We start from the raw sequence: 17,187 nt of genomic DNA, 5'->3' as shown, positions 1-17,187 counted from the left end.
GTTAAAAATCAATTTCGATCTTAGCTATACTAATATTTGTGATGATTACCTACAAAGGTAACAATAACGAAGATGATTAAGCAAGTAAGAAAGGTTCGCCGTGGGAATAATTTGAATGTTGGGAGATACCCACTAATCCTCTAACGAACAATTTCAAAATGGATGTGGATGATGAATTAAAAGTTTTTCAATATCCTGAAGAATTGCAAAGCAAATCAGCTATACCTATAGATGTCATTTGTAGGAATGTCACATTAAACTCTTTCTTTGTAAGACGGGTGTGAAATTAGACACTATGTAATTAATGGTATTGTTGTGTTACCCAAATCATAACACTAGTCAACAATAGAAATTATGAAGAGAATGTAATACTAAAGAGGAACATAGGACATAAATACTTATATGACTTGGGGCAGGACATAAATACTTATATGACTTGGGGCATGTTCACATTTACTGAACTGAGTGAACTGAATTGAACTGAACTGAATTGAATTGATTCGAGCTGAACTGAACTAAGTTGAAATGAATATTTTATGAGAGAAGGAAATTAGGAGCTAAATTGAATTGAACTGAACTAAACTGAACTGATTGGATCTGAACTGAACTAAACTGGACTGAAATTAAGCTGAAGTGAACAGGCCCTTGGTTGATCAAACATAGTTTATAGGTTGCAAATATGAGAGCTTATCGTAACCATCAATAGAACAAAGGTTGATCAGTTTCTCTTTATAAAATAAGGAAACCCTTAATTTAGTTCCCAAGAAATAATCCGATAGTTGTGACAAGCAATAAAAAAGTCGTAACAGAGACCACAAAATCGTACGATTTATTGATCTATCTTTTGTGTTGCTTAAGATGCGGAAATTTTGCTCATATACACAAGTGAAAATTTTATTTCGCTCTTTCACTTAATTATTTAATTCAACATGTACACAATAAGCACACTCACTTACATATATGAGCACAGCAATGCAAATGAGCAAAATTAATTTCAAATGCACAAACTCGATAATTGGTTGTACTTTACAAGATACAACGAGCATAATTCACAAGAGAGACGGTAACTTAGAACAAAGTTTGAAAAAAATAAGGCATTAACCAAGCTAAAAGTCTAAAACCTAATTAACTTTTAATATTAGTCTTGACTCTTGAATGTTGGCATTTGGACCTAAAAGTTCTAAACGGCTAAATCCCTTAAAATAAACTCTAGCCCAAAAAAAAAAGGCTAAAAAGTATTATTAGCCCATCAATTTCAGTACCACAAAGCCCATACAATACAAAGCCCAAATTAACCAGCCCATAAAAATCAGCCACTCACATATTCCGATTTAACCTAAACCCACTAACCAATTCTGGCGGGAACTACACTCATTTCCCGCCAAATCAACGCCAAAAAACAACACTCTTTCACTCAATTTCCCCAATTTCTCCCAAACAAAACCCCAAAACCTCATTTTCTCTCTCCTAAACCCTCATCAATGGCGTCCGATTCTTCTCCCGGCAACATCAATGGAGGTAACCCTCTCTTTCTCTCTCCTCTTTCTCAAAAACCCATTTCATAGATTCAATTCAATTTCAATTTAACCCAATTTTTTCCACATTTTTTGCAGGTCCTTCTTCCCCAGATGATTTCGCATCTAGTCCAATCGGAAACACTTTCTCTTCTCCCGGCGACGGCGGCGGAAGCGGCGGAGGTCGGCAAACTCGCCGGAGTCAAAGACCCACTTCGTCGAACACCTCAACTCCACTTCGGTCAAGGCTAAACCCTTCAAATGAGGCTAGAACCCCTTCTTCTACTGGGTCTCGCCGAAGGGGTGGACCGCGGCGAGACCCAACTCCTTCGACACCCGTTGCCCCCACGCCGACTTCGTCGGAAGCCGGGGAGGGGTTTGATGGTGATGATGCTCCTCCAATGTATGTTTGGGGGACTAATATTAGTGTTCAAGATGTTAATGGTGCAATTCTTAGGTTTTTGAGGAATTTTAGGGATGAATCTATTGATTTTGAGAGTGGTGAGTTGGAAGGAAAGTATATGAGATCGATTCGACGAGTGATTGAGATTGAAGGTGATTGGCTTGATGTTGATGCACACCATGTGTTTGATTATGATCCTGATTTGTATAATAAGATGGTGAGGTATCCTCTTGAAGTTTTGGCGATTTTTGATATCGTTTTGATGGATATTGTTGCCAAGATTAAGCCCCTTTTTGAGAAGCATGTTCAAGCTAGGATCTTTAATCTTAAAGTTTCTAGTTGTATGAGGAATTTGAATCCCTCTGGTAAACTTTTTGTTCTCTCTAATATTAGCTGTAATTATGTTCTTTTGATGTTAGCCATTGTTTAATTGAGAATGATTGTGAAATGGGTGTATTTATTTTTGATATATGATAGATATTGAGAAGATGGTATCTTTGAAGGGGATGGTTATTAGATGCAGTTCAGTTATACCCGATATTCGAGAAGCGGTTTTCAGGTGTCTTGTATGTGGATATTTCACTGACTCCCTTGTTGTAGACCGAGGTAAATCTTCTTAATTTGCTCATTTTGTTGTATTTATGCAAGTGTTAAGTTGAGGCTTTTTTGCTGAAGTGCTTTTAATTATTTGCAACGTTAACAGGAAGAGTTAGTGAGCCTCCAGCCTGTTTTAGGGAAGAATGCAAGGCAAAGAACTCTATGTCACTTGTTCACAATAGATGCAGGTATATCAATCTAACTCTTTGCTAAACTGTGTAATGTTGCTTAGTTCTGATATTTTGTACTTCATTATATGTATAATTTCCCTAAATATAGTTCCAATGCCATTACAATGATGATTATAGAGCTTAAGGAAATGTGGTGGTTATCAGAACTAGTGTCAAAGGAGGATTTCTGTTTAGCTGTTGATGCTTGAACCTTTTTTTGCTAACCGTGTATCATATATTAAGATTTCCAACATATTCCATCCTTGAGTTTTGACCATGTCTTTCAGACAAAGTTTGAGGGTCCAATGCTATCTTGATATTTGAGTTAGACAAATGGATTAAATTCAATGTGGAAGAGCAGAGGTAGCATAGTTTTGAATCTCTTCTTTCAGGAACTCAGGAAGAATGTTGTCTTTAGTAATTAATTATGTTAAGAATGTGTTGAAGGGCATGTGAATAGATGCTCCATTATACAATTCAATTTTAGCTTAACAATAGTGTTGTGCTGGTATTTGTTTTTAAGAAAGGGTGGAAATAGAAACCAATCAGTCAAGAGTGCAGAGCTAGCTCTAGCAATTTATATAATGCATCTTCTGCTAAGACTAGGCTGACTGTGATTATCCATCAGGTTTGCTGATAAGCAGATTGTGCGGCTCCAAGAGACACCGGATGAGATTCCTGACGGAGGGACACCTCACACAGTGAGCTTGTTGTTGCACGATAAATTGGTGGATTCAGCAAAGCCAGGTGACCGGGTTGAGGTGAGCACTGAGCAGTTATATCAGTGGGTGACTTTACTTTCAAACTCTTATCACATGTTAAATTGTGGTCTTTGTGTCTTCTAGGTCACTGGAATTTACAGGGCAATGAGTGTCAGAGTTGGACCTACACAAAGAAATGTGAAGTCATTGTTCAAGGCATGTATCTAGCCCTTGCATCCTTGTATTATTTGAGACACAAAGAGGCTATCTCTTAACTTGATGGTACCTATTTTTTTGGCAGACTTATATTGATTGTCTCCACATAAAGAAAACCGACAAGTCAAGGATGCAGAATGAAGACCCCATGGAGATAGATATGGGCTCAAGCAATAACGAAGAAGATATGAATGTTGACTATCAAAAGAAGGTAACTGAAAAGTTACTGTCTCTCAAACCTCATATCAATTTCAATTTATTGGAGTTTTTTGGTTGAAATGCACTTCCTGTCTTTAGGTGGAGAAATTGAAGGAGCTGTCAAAACTGCCTGACATATACGATCGGCTAACAAGGTCATTGGCACCAAATATTTGGGAGCTTGATGATGTCAAGAAAGGCCTTCTTTGTCAGGTATACAGAATTACTCATCCAATCAAACTGAATAGTTGAATTCTTAGTGGATTGATGCTAATGCTGCTATATTTTCCAATCTGTAGCTGTTTGGTGGTAGTCACTTGAAGCTGGCAGCTGGAGCTAATTTCCGTGGTGACATCAACATTCTTCTTGTTGGTGATCCTGGAACAAGCAAGTCACAACTGCTTCAGTATATCCATAAGCTGTCTCCTCGTGGGATATATACAAGTGGTAGAGGAAGTTCAGCTGTTGGATTGACTGCTTATGTTGCCAAAGATCCTGAAACAGGGGAAACCGTAAGATAGTACTTATTTTATGATTGTTTTGAATCAGCGGTTCCATTCATTCCATACAGGTTATATAACATATACTTCATGTGATATGTTTTGTAAATTCAGGTTTTGGAGAGTGGAGCCCTTGTTCTAAGTGATAGAGGCATATGTTGCATTGATGAATTTGACAAAATGTCTGAAAGTGCACGAAGTATGTTACACGAGGTAAGAGTTCATCACCATTCATGCTGCTTTGAGATCATCTTGCAGTAGTTGGTCAATTTTACATCATGCCAAGCTTTTGATATAATCCAAAAGAAGCTCCCAGCTCAATTTTACATCATGCCAAGCTTTTGATATAATCCAAAAGAAGCTCCCAGCTCCCACATTTAGTCTTCCATTTGCATTAGTTAATTCTAGTGCGATATTGTGATCCCTAACTTTTGGTTCTGAATTCAACACAACTTAGGTGATGGAACAACAAACAGTTTCAATCGCAAAGGCTGGAATCATTGCTTCCCTTAATGCTAGAACCTCAGTACTGGCTTGTGCAAATCCCAGTGGTTCACGTTACAATCCTCGTTTGTCTGTTATTGACAACATACACCTTCCCCCTACGTTACTGTCAAGGTAATTATACATACCTGCATAACATGCATCATGTTTACTAATATAATATCAACCTTACAACTATGCTCCTATTATTCATTATTTTTTAACTACTTAAGGTGATAATACATGCAATCCTGCATACCAACTTGAGTAGATGGGCATTAACATGCCCAAATGTGGTCTATCTGCCTATCATACGTTATAGTAGTTAACTATGTTACGTTGCACTGTGAATGCTTAGAAGGTTTTCTTAAGAATAATGTAGAATCCCCATATTTTTGTGTCTCAATTCAAATTTATTTTTATTTATATATTTATTTATTATTTTTACAGGTTTGATTTGATATATTTGATACTTGACAAAGCTGATGAACAGACTGACAGGCGCCTTGCAAAGCATATAGTTGCTCTTCACTTTGAAGACCCAGAGGTATGATCAAGTTCTGTTTTTTGTTGCAAGAGAACAATCTCTTGCATTCAGCATGTGTCTGAATGTCTTCTATTACAATATGCAGAGCATACAGCAGGATTTTCTAGACCTTCAGACATTAACTACTTACGTGAGTTATGCAAGAAAAAATATTCATCCGCGGCTTTCTGATGAAGCTTCTGAAGAACTTATCCGTGGATATGTTGAGATGAGAAAGAAAGGAAACTTTCCGGGAAGTAGTAAGAAGGTATAGTAAAATCCGCTGCAGCTTTTAAAGATTCTTCCAGCTTCATGGGAGCCTAAAAGTGGTTTTATCTGATCCGTGATTTATCTAATTTCAATAATGATCAGGTTATAACTGCAACCCCTAGGCAACTTGAGAGTTTAATACGACTTGGTGAAGCATTGGCTCGGATGCGTTTTTCTGAATGGGTGAGTGAATATTAAGTCTATCATGAATGGAGAATTGGAGATAGCATGATATTAGTGGAGGGGGACTTGTATTTAATATCTTGGTACATGCAGGTTGAGAAGCAAGATGTGACTGAAGCTATTCGGCTACTAGAAGTTGCAATGCAACAATCAGCAACTGATCATTCTACAGGTAAATGCACATTCAATTGTATATTTAACTTATACAGAACAGCAAGGATGACAGCAGATACTTGTTGTCAACCGCAATATCTATCCTTTAGTTAGAGTCTAGCTTCTAAAATGCACCATTTTTCATGACTATTGATTACCAACAATACATGAGTATAAGATACTTAAATCTTCAAGTTCTTTCCTTGTAAGTTGGTATGTGTGTCATCATTGGTGGAGAAATAGACCATTTCACACATAAACCTGTTAATATCTGTTAGTTGCCTTGTTGTCCCAACTCCCAAACCTCTCTCAATTATGAACAATACATGACTATACCCAAAAGCATTGCCATTTTAAGTAGTTGCAGTATTTCTATCCTTAAGTATTTAATTTCAGATGGAGTACTTTTCTCGATCTATATCCTACAATAAATGGACTCTTGTGGCAATAGATAAAACATGAACAGCTATTGTGTTGAACTATGTATAGCAATTAATAAACTCATTTTTGTTGTTCTGTCTTAGTTCTATATTAGTTCCTATACGTTTTCCAGCATTAAATGTTGCTGTGAGTACTTGAATCTCACATTTTGGATTTCTTTCTCTCAGGAACCATAGATATGGATCTAATTACAACTGGAGTATCAGCAAGTGAAAGGATAAGACGTGAACAAGTGTTGTCTGCAACCCGCAATGTAATTATGGACAAAATGCAACTTGGCGGACCATCAATACGCACATTAGAGGTAACAAGTTATATTTTGAGTCCATGAAGAGTCTGTGTATCAAATTTGTGATGTCTGATTCTGATATTTGATATATTCACCTGGCAGCTGCTTGAAGAGCTGAAGAAGCAGAGTTCTGGTGCTGAATTCCACCTTAATGATGTAAGTTATAGCATCTATCTGTTTTTATTTGTTTGTTTATTATTTGATTGATATTGACTTGTTTGCTCTCCAATGTAACAGGTTCGGAATGCATTATCAACTCTAGCAAGCGAGGGATTTGTATCTGTTCATGGTGATAGTGTAAAGAGAATATAGAAGAGGAATGCAGCAAACCTCAGAATCAGAAGAATATTCATCAAGGAAACAGTCCAACTGTATCACCCTAAAACTTGGCATGTACAAGTTTCATGAAGTTTGGTGACAATAGTTCATTGTAAAAAGACCGCTCTGTAAGGTTCCAGCAAAATCTGTTGTAGTGTTATTATTATATGAATGCCATGATCTTAGACAATTTTTTGTGATTTGAGTTCTTCAGTTCTTGTCATTAGATAGTTGGTCCTTGTGTTAGAAATGCTGGTTGAAAGTATCAAAAGAAAAATTCCCATAAAACCTGAAAGTCGGGAACGAGCAACGGTAATAAAGAATCAAGCAGTTGGAGATATGAAACGAGAGGTGTCTTGTAAAGATTTGTTGTTTTAGTGTTTAATAGACAGGCCTGCTTTCCTGTAAATATGGTGGATTATGATGAGCTCTTTAGACTTGCCTCCACTTTGTCTCAACTTAATTACAAATTGTGTAATGCCTAACAAAGACCTAGCACGTTCATTCCATGAACAAAAAGAAGTGGAGAGGGGGTAGCTGGAGATAGGTTCACCAGTAATCTCCACAGGAGCAGACCCCATTCCTAAAATGATGGAAACGAATGCGATCCCTAACTATTATTTCCCTTTCATATACCATAGAAATCAATTTCATAAAAGAATGGCAATCTTCACAAGATCGCAAATTCTTTACGATTCTAATTTGGGAACCTGGTTTCATCTTCATCAGTCCAAAGGCAACAGCAAGTTTCTCACTATGATGAAGCAATTGTGTAGCCTTCTCTTCATCATCAACTTCTAGCATGACCTCTGAAAGTTCAGGTTTATATCCTTCTTCTCTTAACCTCTCGTATATCTCTTCCAACTTCTTATAAATATTACGTGCTTCAATGTGACTCGAATCCCCTGCAGTGAAATCATGAACACTACCATCAACCTCAATCTTACTTGAGCCTGGTGTTTTCACAAGCCCTTGTCTGCTCATTGTTTCCCTACAGATAGCCTTATCATGCCATTTTCCGGCAGAGGCGTAAATATTACTGAGAAGTACATAACTCCCACAGTCATCAAAATATACGTTCATTTCCTTTATCAAACGCTCTGCACGATCATTATCTCCATGAATTTTACACGCCCATATGACAGTTCTCCACAGCACTGCATCAGGCCGAATCAGCATCTTCCTAATAAAATCTTCAGCCTCATCCAACTGTCCTGATCGCGCATAAAGGTCCACTATACATCCATGATGTTGAAGGTTAGGTTTGATTCCATATTTCTTTTTCATGTCTTCAAAGTAACAATAAGCTTCAGTCACCCAGCCCGCGTTCCTACATGCTGCTAGCACAGCAGTCATGGTCTGCTCATCAGGCATTACACCTGATTTTTTCATTTCTTCAAAAGAATCAATAGCTTCCTTAATCATACCGTGACTAGCAAGGCCATGAATCATGGCAGTCCAAGCACACACATCCTTATCCAAAACCTTGTCGAATACTTCTCTAGCACTATCAATACACCCACATTTACAATACATATCAATCAAAGCAGTATTAACATTAGCCTTCAAACCAATCCCCTGTTCATCTACAATCCTATGAGCCCTTCTCCCAACCTTGAACGCCCCAGCCTCAGCACAACCCCTCAAAACCGACACAATAGTCGCATCATTAGGCTCCACACCACACTCCACCATCTCCTCAAACAACCTAATCGCTTCGACAGCTCTACCATTATCAACTAACCCATCAATCACAGAAGTCCAAGCAACAACATCTCTCTCATGCATATTATCAAACACCTTACGTGCACACCCCAAATCACTGCATTTCCCATACATATGAATCAAAGAATTACAAACATATTTATCAGACTCAAACCCCATTTTACAGATCAAACAATGAACCTGTTTCCCCAACTGGGTATCCCTCAATCTACCACAAGCCTTCAAAACAAAAGGGTAAGTAAATTTATCTGGTTTCGGCACGAAACCATGAGATTGATCACTATGCATTGCAAGAAAAAGAAAGATTGATTGATAAGGGTCTGAGCTTTCGCAGTAAGCTCGAATCATGGTGTTCCAGTAATAAGAATTTGGGGTTGGAAGACAATCGAGAATAAGGCGCGCATAATTGAGGTCACCTGAAGGGGAAAGAGCAGAGAAAGTGAAGAGCTTGCTGTAATTTTGATGGTGGGGTTGTGCGCCTGATTTGAGTGCTTGAGCATGGAGTTGCATAGCCTGAGACATGGTGGTTACCTCCATTGATGAATAGCTTGAAGACAAATAACTTGAGTTTTCTACAGTGAATACATCTTATCTGTAGAGTATACTCGTGGAAGGTGATGAGTTCAGTTCATTTTGGTCCCCTGTTTTGTGTTTCAAGTTTTTTTTTCAAGTCTTCATTGTGGAGAAAATCGGGTTGGCAAATTGGCATTATTGCCCCGGTGAATAAACCGGACCAAAGGGACGTGTGAAAAATACTTTTGATGCACCTTGTATCTGAGTGTATATAAATATTTTTATTTTTTGTCGGACTAAAAAGTTTGGCTTAAATGATTATATTGGGTCAGATTTGTGGCGTATCTTGTATGGTTTTCGAGTTAGATTCAAGTCAGCCTTTTAGCCTTTAGGTAAATACTCCGCTCAATCTAAATCTAGAAACATTTTTGGGAAATTCCCACTGGTACCACTAAGGAATTGACTTTTCTCAGTGGCACCACTAATTTTTTTTGACTTCTTTGTGGTACACCTCAGTTTATTACTTGTTAACTCACGTGATTAGTCCGTTAATCAATCGTTAATAACTTAGTAATTTTAGGTTAAAAGCTGAGATTAGGTTAATAAAGTAGGAAAAGACAAAAATGCCCCCTTTTAATCCTTCCCTCCATCACCCATAATTAAACCCCTTCCCCTTCCATTTATGTCGATTTGACATAAAACAAACTCTCTTTCAAATTTCATCTCTCTCTCCTCTGCTCTCTGGTGCAATCACGACGAAGTCCAAGGGTTTTGCAAGGGAAATTCGCTGATCTTTTTGGTATACACAACCATTTGAGGATAATCTTGCATAATTCAGGTACATTAGCACTACTACTGTTCATTTTTGCATGATTTGGTGAAGATGTGATGTTCTGTTTTTTCGTTTCGAATTTAGGTTAAATTCATGATGTAAATGTTCTGTATTTTTGCGAATTTAGGGTTTTTTCAGGTGTATTAAGTGCGTGATATTGTGTGTGCAATTATTTATGTAGAGTATGTATTTAATTTGGATGAAATCGCATGATCCTGTTTCATTGATTGTATGTTACTTGAATTGGAATGTAGTTGCTTATTTGATTGATTGTTGGATACCTGTTTTGGGATTTTTGTGCATGTTATAGTTAGTAGGATACCTGATTTGGAATGTATATGCATGTTGTGGTTTGTTGGATATGATTTGGAATTTATATTATGTTGTAAGTGTGTATAGTGTTTACCTTCTTTTGCAGAATGGGTGAGGTTGTGTTAAGGTTTCATTACTTTGACAAGCATGTTGATCTCAATGTTGACTTAGATAGATGTAATTTGCTTGATTTGGTTATGGAGTTTGAGGACACTGCTGCAGTAGACTCTGAGTTTCCCATAGTCAACCCATCATTTGGTTATGGTTTTAATGAAAAGAATCACCCTTTACTAGATGATGCTGATCTTTTTAAGATGATTCACACCCTAGGTGACTGTGAGGTTTATCACATTTGGGTAGGTTTTGTTAAGAAACCAACTGTTTTGAATAGAATGACCAATAGGCTAAGGATGAAGTCCAAATCTGCACAACCATTTCCTGCACCTTCCCAATCTGAACAACCCCATGTTGATCAACCTTCTCATAATGCACCCTTAAATGAACAACCCCTTGAAATTGAATCAGATCAACTTGTTCCTGAAACTGAAGCTCCCATTCCTGACCCTTCTCAAACTGATGCTCCCATTTCTGACCCTTCTGAAAATGAACCTCCCCTGTCTGACCCTTCCCAAACTGAACATCCCCTTTCTATTGAAGAGATAAACCTTAATAATGAGGCCTCTCCACCAAGGTATAATGAGGGTTATGAGTCACCCCAAGAAGAAAGAAATCAGTCTGCTGCTGAGTATACCAAGGGTAGAAAAGAGTTTGAGAAAAGTATGGAGAAGATAGAGAAGTCTAGGAAAGGCAAGGGTGCAGCAAAGGGTAAGAAGAAAGCTACCACTAAAACAGCACCAATGCAACCACCATCTCCCAAGTCTCCAAACACAGTCTTCAAGGGTTTAGCACTTAGAAGGAGTCCTAGATTTTCACCTTTGACAGTGACTGACACACCTTCTGCTTCTGCTAATGACACATCGACAAATGCTTCCCAAACAACTGTGTTTAGGAAAAAGGTACCTAGATCAACAGCTATAAGAAAGGGGTTAGGGAAAGGATCAACTGTTACTGAGAGAAGGATGCTAGGTGTTGGTGATAGAGTGAGTCAGCTAGAAGGATCAGCTTCTAGGGTTAATGCAAATATGAGTGAGGGTAGTAGTGCTGGTGAAAATGTGGGTGAGAGGCAATCAAGAAAATATGGCCCAATATACACACTTGCAGGGGCTTAGAGACTTACAACCCCATATGCAATGTGAAGTGGGCATCTCAGAAAGTCATGGAAGACATCAGGGCTAACCCAGACATTCCTGGGAAAGCACTCAATGAACTCCTTTTTCAAAGATATGGCATCTACATGAGGCAGTCAACCTTGTACAGGTTAAAGAGCTATGTCATTGAGCAGTTGTTTGGAGGGCATGATGAGTCATATAGACTACTGCCAATGTATGCTAAGATGTGCATAGAAACAAACCCAGAGACCAAGGCTTTTTGTGCATGGAATGAAACAGAGTCAATCCCTAAAGAGCTTCAATTTTCAAGGATTTTCATATCATTCACTGGACAGTGGAAAGGTCTTTTAAGGGGTGTTAGACCATTAATTGGTGTAGATGGAACCCACCTCAAGGGAAACTATGGGGGGGTATTGCTCTCTGCTGTGGGAATAGATGGAAATAATGAGATCTTCCCCATAGCATATGCTGTAGTTGGCCAAGAAGACAAGCAGTCCTGGACCTACTTCTTTTGGCATTTGCTGAACATTGTAAAAGATTCATCAAGAGAGCATTGGACCATTATTTCTGATAGGCAAAAGGCAAGTATTTGTTGTTTTTGTCAAGCTTTCACTCTCTTTTTTATTATATGCAAACATACAAATGATGACAGCCTGTAATCTTTTTTCAGGGAGTTGAACTTGCACTAGAACAAGTGTGGCCACAAGCTGACAGGAGGTTCTGCTGTAGGCATCTAAGTAGAAACTACAAGAGGCTATTTCCAGGCCCTATGATGTATGTTCTGTTCTGGAGAGCATGCAATGCTTCTTCAGCTTTCACATTCAGGAAAGCTATGGAGAAGTTGCAAAAAGCAGGAGGAGATGATGTCATGACTTGGTTTGCAGAGTTGGGTGAGAAGTCTAAGTGGAGTAAGCATGCATTTGACCCAAATGTTTGCAATGACTCCAATACATCCAATTTTGTAGAGAGCTTCAACTCTACTCTAGGGGTGAATAGGTGTAGGCCTATTTTGACTTTGCTAGAAGGTATTAACCAAGCTTTCACTGTCTTAACATTGCTATTTTATTCTGATTTTGTCTTTTTTTTTCTAAGTAAGATAATGTTGTGCAGGAATAAGGAGGGTATGTATGGTGAGAATTGCAACAAGAATGGAGAATGCAAGATCTTGGAATGATGAAGACATAACTCCAAAAGTTGTGAAGCTAGTGAAAGAAATAGGAAAAGCTAGCTCAAAATGCAGAGTATTCAAGTCCAGCCCAGGTGAATATGAAATTCATGAGGGAAGATCACAATTTCCACTCAGCTTAAACAAGAAAGTTTGTTCTTGTGGGGCATGGCAACTGACAGGTGTGCCTTGTAGGCATGCCATTAGGGCTTGCATTGATGCCAAGTTGGACCCACATGACTTTGTCAGTTCCTGGTACTCTGTCAAGACTTACAAGCAAGCTTACAGTGTCTGCATCAATCCAATTCCTGACACAGAACAATGGCCTGCAGATGAGTCAGGTAGAATCATCATGCCTCCTAAGATGAAGAGGGGAATTGGAAGACCAAGCAGGAACAGGAAGAGAGAAGAAGGTGAGGAGCAACCTGGAAAAAGGTCCAAAACAGTGAAATGCAGCAAATGTGGTTGCTTTGGGCATAATAAGACAACCTGCAAGGGAGGCTTAACAGGAAAAGAATTGAAGTCAAATGATGTTGTTGTCATCAAGAACCCTAGGGTCAGAGACCAAAGTAATGCAGCTAAGGCAGCCAAGGCAGCAAAGCAATTTGAAGCACTTGGATCTCAGTCTGCAGCAACTCAACCTTCAGCATCTCAAGCAGCAGCTTCAACCAAAATAGCTAAGGGAAAGAAGGGAAGACCCTCAGCTGAGCAACAAACAGTGCTGACAGCCTCACAGTTGCCTAGCCAACCAATCCACATGTCTCAAGGAAACTCTCAAAGCTAGCAAGTATTCTGTTTTCACTAGCAGTAGCCTATGCTTTTTTTAGTAATTTTGATAGAAAGTCAAACTTTGTAGTCAACTCTTTATTTTTTGGGTTTTTTTTGCTGAACTTACATGGTATGTTGAACAATTATGCCATTTTGTCTATATTAAGACTTGGATCTGAGTTTGACTTTAATGAATGTTGGCAAATGATGCCATTTTGCTCAGCTTGTTAATATTAGTTAAAACAGAATGCAAATTATTTTTCCATTTTCAATCATAACTAAGAAAATCACTAGTACACTTAGTCCCTGAAGTACATGGCACAATGCTCATTTCAGGCTTACAAACAACAAAATAAGATACATCACTAGAGCAATTCTAACAACCATATAAACATAGTTTGCAAACTCATATGCTTTGTCTGTGAACTCAATAAATTCCTCTCTTAATACTCTCAAATTCGATGATTCTTCATGATTGCCTATAATCTGATCTTCAGGAACCCACATGAACAAACCACAATGCCTGCACTTGTAATATGACCTCCCTGGATTCGAAATTGAGTCAGAAACCCTAATATCAGCAAGTCTTGGTGGATTACAATTGCATTGAATTCGTCTCACCCACATGGACCTCCCAAATCTGCTCCCAGAAGAGGAACCACTTCCTGCAGAACCAGCCATGTCAGACCAGCATGGACAAACAGAAACAAAAAGAAAAGGAGAAGAGGTGAGATCGAAAAAATGGAGGGGAAATTTTAGGAAAAATACAGAGGGAAAGTGGGGTTTTATAGGGAGAGACTAAGGGTTGGGAAGTTGGAGGGAAATAAAGCAAAATTAAGGGGGAAATTTTTGGAGGGAAATGATTAAAAAATGGGGGTACATAAGTCATTTCATCTATTACTAAGCCTAAAATGTCAATAAACAAAGTTATTAACGTCTGATTAACAGACTTAATCACGTCAATTATAAAGTCAAAAACTCAAGTGTATCAGCAGGAAGTCAAAAAAAAAAGGTGGTACCGCTGAGAAAAGTCAATACCTGGAGTGTATCAATGGGAATTTCCCAACATTTTTTTTATCAATTCTGTTAATTAAACGTCTTGGGATGAAATGTTAGATTTAGTTTGTCTTGGTTGGGAAACTGACTGATTAATTGCATTGGTAAAGCTGCCATTGAACGTTATTATAGAATTATGATGAGTCGATAATAGCATGTATGCAACTTTCAAACTTGCACCTTATGGCATATCAACTTTACAAATTGTGCGCTATTTAAAATTTGAGTCAAATTGTAGTTTTTTTAAACTTAATACTTCCATTACCTTGTCTGCTATCGATCTTACTGAATGGTAACAATTAATAAATAGTGTACGTACTAAATAATTGTACAAGAAAGGTACATGAGTGATCAAATTTGATGTTTTTTGAGCTTAAACTTTCACCTATAATATAAATTGGATAAAGTTTACACATAAGCTGTTTACTTTCTTCTCTCCTCCATCATATAATTGTTAAGGATGACTCGATTTTATTTTCTCCTCGGTGACCCAACTTTTTTCAAATTAGTGAAATATTTAAATAACGCAAGCAATAGCTACTACCAAATACATACTCCGTAATATTGTTATGATCTGTGTATAAATCTTGGGCACAAGACATGTACTTCCTCCGTTACGAATTACTCGCAACAATTACTAAAAATGGTCGGTACACATTACTTGCAACAAACTTTTTTCTTTTCTTTTTTAGTAAGTTTATTTGTGTGATTTTACAAAATTACCCTTACTTTTTTTTTTAACACCCTAATTAAACTACTGATTTTATCTTATTAACTTAAACCCTACATTGATTAACTTAACCATTTTCACCAAAATCATTCCCCTCCCAATAAAATTCATCGTCACCTTCAATTGCCAACCACCACCACCACCACCACCATCACCACCGCTACCACCACCACCGAATTTTTCATGTACCCGGAATTTCTCTCTCTTTCTTCACCGATCTCCCCTCAATTCGACCACAACACCTCGCCAGAAGTCACGCCGCTGTCCCCTCGCTTATCGCCGCCTCCGTTGTCTCTTAACTTCTTTCTTTTCTTGTTGTTTCGTCATTGTCGCTTTTATGGACAAATTTAACCATTAAACCTCTAGATCTAGAGTTTTGATGGTTAAATTTGACCAATTAAAGCTTTAATTGGTGATAGAGAAGGGTTTGTGGGTTCGTGGTTCGTGTTTGATTGGTGAGTTGGTGGTGCTGGGTTTGTGGGTTCGTTCGTGATTTGTGGGTTCATGGGTTCGTTCGTGGTTTGATTGGTGAGTTGGTGGTGCTGGTTTCGTTCGTGGTTTGTGGTGTTGGGTTTGTTCGTTCGTGGTTTGTGGTGCTGGGTTCGTTCGTTTGTGGTTCGTGATTTGTGGGTGGTGGTTCGAAGTTTGTGGGTGCTGGGTTTGATTCTGGTGTTACTGGGTGGTGGTACGGAGCTGGGTGGTGGAGCTGCTAGGTGGTGGTGGGGCTGCTAGGTGGTGGTGGTGGTGGTGGTTTGTGTATTCATGTTGCTGGGAGTATGAACTTTGATTTAATTTTATTTTTTTTGTTGGATTAATACTTAATTGTATACCCTTATTTTCATTAATCAAGCTTTCAATATTTTGCCTAGAAGTCTGCAAACTCCCTCTTTGTTGCAAGTAACTCGTAACGGAGGGAGTATATAACAAGCGGTTTTTGGCTAAATATATGTCTCAACTTAACATATGTAGTCATTAGTCCTTAACTTTTTTTACCTACTTCAAACAAATCCTTATGGTTATTATTCTTCTCAAAAAATTTACTAGCAAAAAAAATAAAAATGAAAATTTATGGTTATTACTCTTCTCAAAAAATTTACTAGCAAAAAAAATAAAAATAAAAATAAAAATAATAATTCATATAAGTTTTAAACAACTTCAATCAACTGAAACAAGTTCAAGTAAATTGAAATAAGTTAAGCTTAACACATCTCTAATATATTTTGGGCATAATTATACAAATTAACATGGCACCAAACATGTTGACATTTATTTAAGTGCTCAGTGGTTTAACCTAAATATAATTCCATCTTATCGTATTTCTCAAGATAACTATAAAAGTGAAGATATCTTTTATCTTTTATATTCCAAACATTGTAGCTCATGGTTAAGAAGTGGCTATTCACTAAAATCGAAATTTATTACTTCGCATAAAATTAAGATCTGATATCGAGCTAAATTTTGGATACCAAATCATCAACTCAAAACCCCAAGTCACATATAGAGATGTTAATTCGGATGTTCGGATCGAGTCTGATGAGGTCTGGTCGGGTTAATTTTTAAAGTTGAGTCATACCAAATTATTATGTCCACGTAAGTCGAATTTTGAATCGAGTCGGTTTCGAATCGGGTGTGGTGTTGACACCTCTAGTCACATAGGTAAAGATTATATGTAGTCGACAATCCTCATCAGATCAAAAAACATTTACTAGCCGCTTAACACTTCTTAATCATTGCCCATAAACATTTTACAGTGACAGTAATCCTTAATTAATGAGGGATCTAAACAAGAAGAAGGTAAAGAAACATAAAACCAGGTTATAGCTGTCAGACGAACGTGGTAGAAGATTAATCAATCGAATCATTATTATTAATATAATAAATAATATTATAATAAT

General features: G+C 37.7%; 2 protein-coding genes and 1 pseudogene across 3 annotated transcripts; 2 read left to right on the top strand and 1 right to left on the bottom strand.

The window, feature by feature from the left end:
- The first annotated feature begins 1,399 nt into the window (after positions 1–1,399).
- LOC145589871 (DNA replication licensing factor MCM4-like) lies at positions 1,400–7,197 on the top strand. 2 transcript variants are annotated; one of them, XM_081646565.1, is made up of 18 exons: positions 1,400–1,518; positions 1,614–2,282; positions 2,395–2,523; positions 2,621–2,702; positions 3,313–3,445; positions 3,530–3,601; positions 3,687–3,812; positions 3,899–4,012; positions 4,099–4,311; positions 4,414–4,512; positions 4,757–4,917; positions 5,233–5,329; positions 5,415–5,576; positions 5,681–5,761; positions 5,855–5,933; positions 6,523–6,659; positions 6,747–6,777; positions 6,882–7,197. In XM_081646565.1, exons 1-18 carry the CDS (start codon positions 1,482–1,484, stop codon positions 6,935–6,937), a joined length of 2,478 nt encoding a protein of 825 aa, XP_081502691.1. In that variant the 5' UTR covers positions 1,400–1,481; the 3' UTR covers positions 6,938–7,197. The 2 variants fall into 2 exon arrangements, with proteins under 2 accessions (XP_081502691.1, XP_081502690.1); XM_081646564.1 differs by having other exon boundaries at positions 6,747–6,800.
- Positions 7,198–7,370: 173 nt separating this feature from the next.
- Positions 7,371–9,410, bottom strand: LOC145589872 (pentatricopeptide repeat-containing protein At4g21065 pseudogene; annotated as a pseudogene).
- A 2,210-nt stretch (positions 9,411–11,620) lies between these two features.
- On the top strand, positions 11,621–13,522 carry LOC145589123 (uncharacterized). Its single transcript, XM_081645684.1, has 3 exons — positions 11,621–12,154; positions 12,244–12,598; positions 12,684–13,522. Exons 1-3 carry the CDS (start codon positions 11,621–11,623, stop codon positions 13,520–13,522), a joined length of 1,728 nt encoding a protein of 575 aa, XP_081501810.1.
- Positions 13,523–17,187: the final 3,665 nt, after the last annotated feature.

The sequence above is a fragment of the Chenopodium album genome, chromosome 17 (genome assembly GCF_948465745.1).
Source record: "Chenopodium album chromosome 17, dcCheAlbu1.1, whole genome shotgun sequence".
In the NCBI taxonomy this organism is placed as follows: domain Eukaryota; kingdom Viridiplantae; phylum Streptophyta; class Magnoliopsida; order Caryophyllales; family Amaranthaceae; genus Chenopodium; species Chenopodium album.
The sequence above is the reverse complement of the archived record's forward strand: the minus strand, read 5'-3'. Positions and strand labels throughout refer to the sequence as shown.

Bases quoted from the DNA above. Each gene is read 5' to 3' on its own strand.
- LOC145589871 (XM_081646564.1), top strand. From the start codon at position 1,482: ATGGCGTCCGATTCTTCTCCCGGCAACATCAATGGAG. The intron at 4,013-4,098 runs GTATACAGAATT...TCCAATCTGTAG, and splicing joins AGAAAGGCCTTCTTTGTCAG to CTGTTTGGTGGTAGTCACTT. The intron at 4,312-4,413 runs GTAAGATAGTAC...TTGTAAATTCAG, and splicing joins ATCCTGAAACAGGGGAAACC to GTTTTGGAGAGTGGAGCCCT.
- LOC145589123 (XM_081645684.1), top strand. From the start codon at position 11,621: ATGGAAGACATCAGGGCTAACCCAGACATTCCTGGGAAAGCACTCAAT. The intron at 12,155-12,243 runs GCAAGTATTTGT...ATCTTTTTTCAG, and splicing joins TTATTTCTGATAGGCAAAAG to GGAGTTGAACTTGCACTAGA. The intron at 12,599-12,683 runs GTATTAACCAAG...AATGTTGTGCAG, and splicing joins TATTTTGACTTTGCTAGAAG to GAATAAGGAGGGTATGTATG.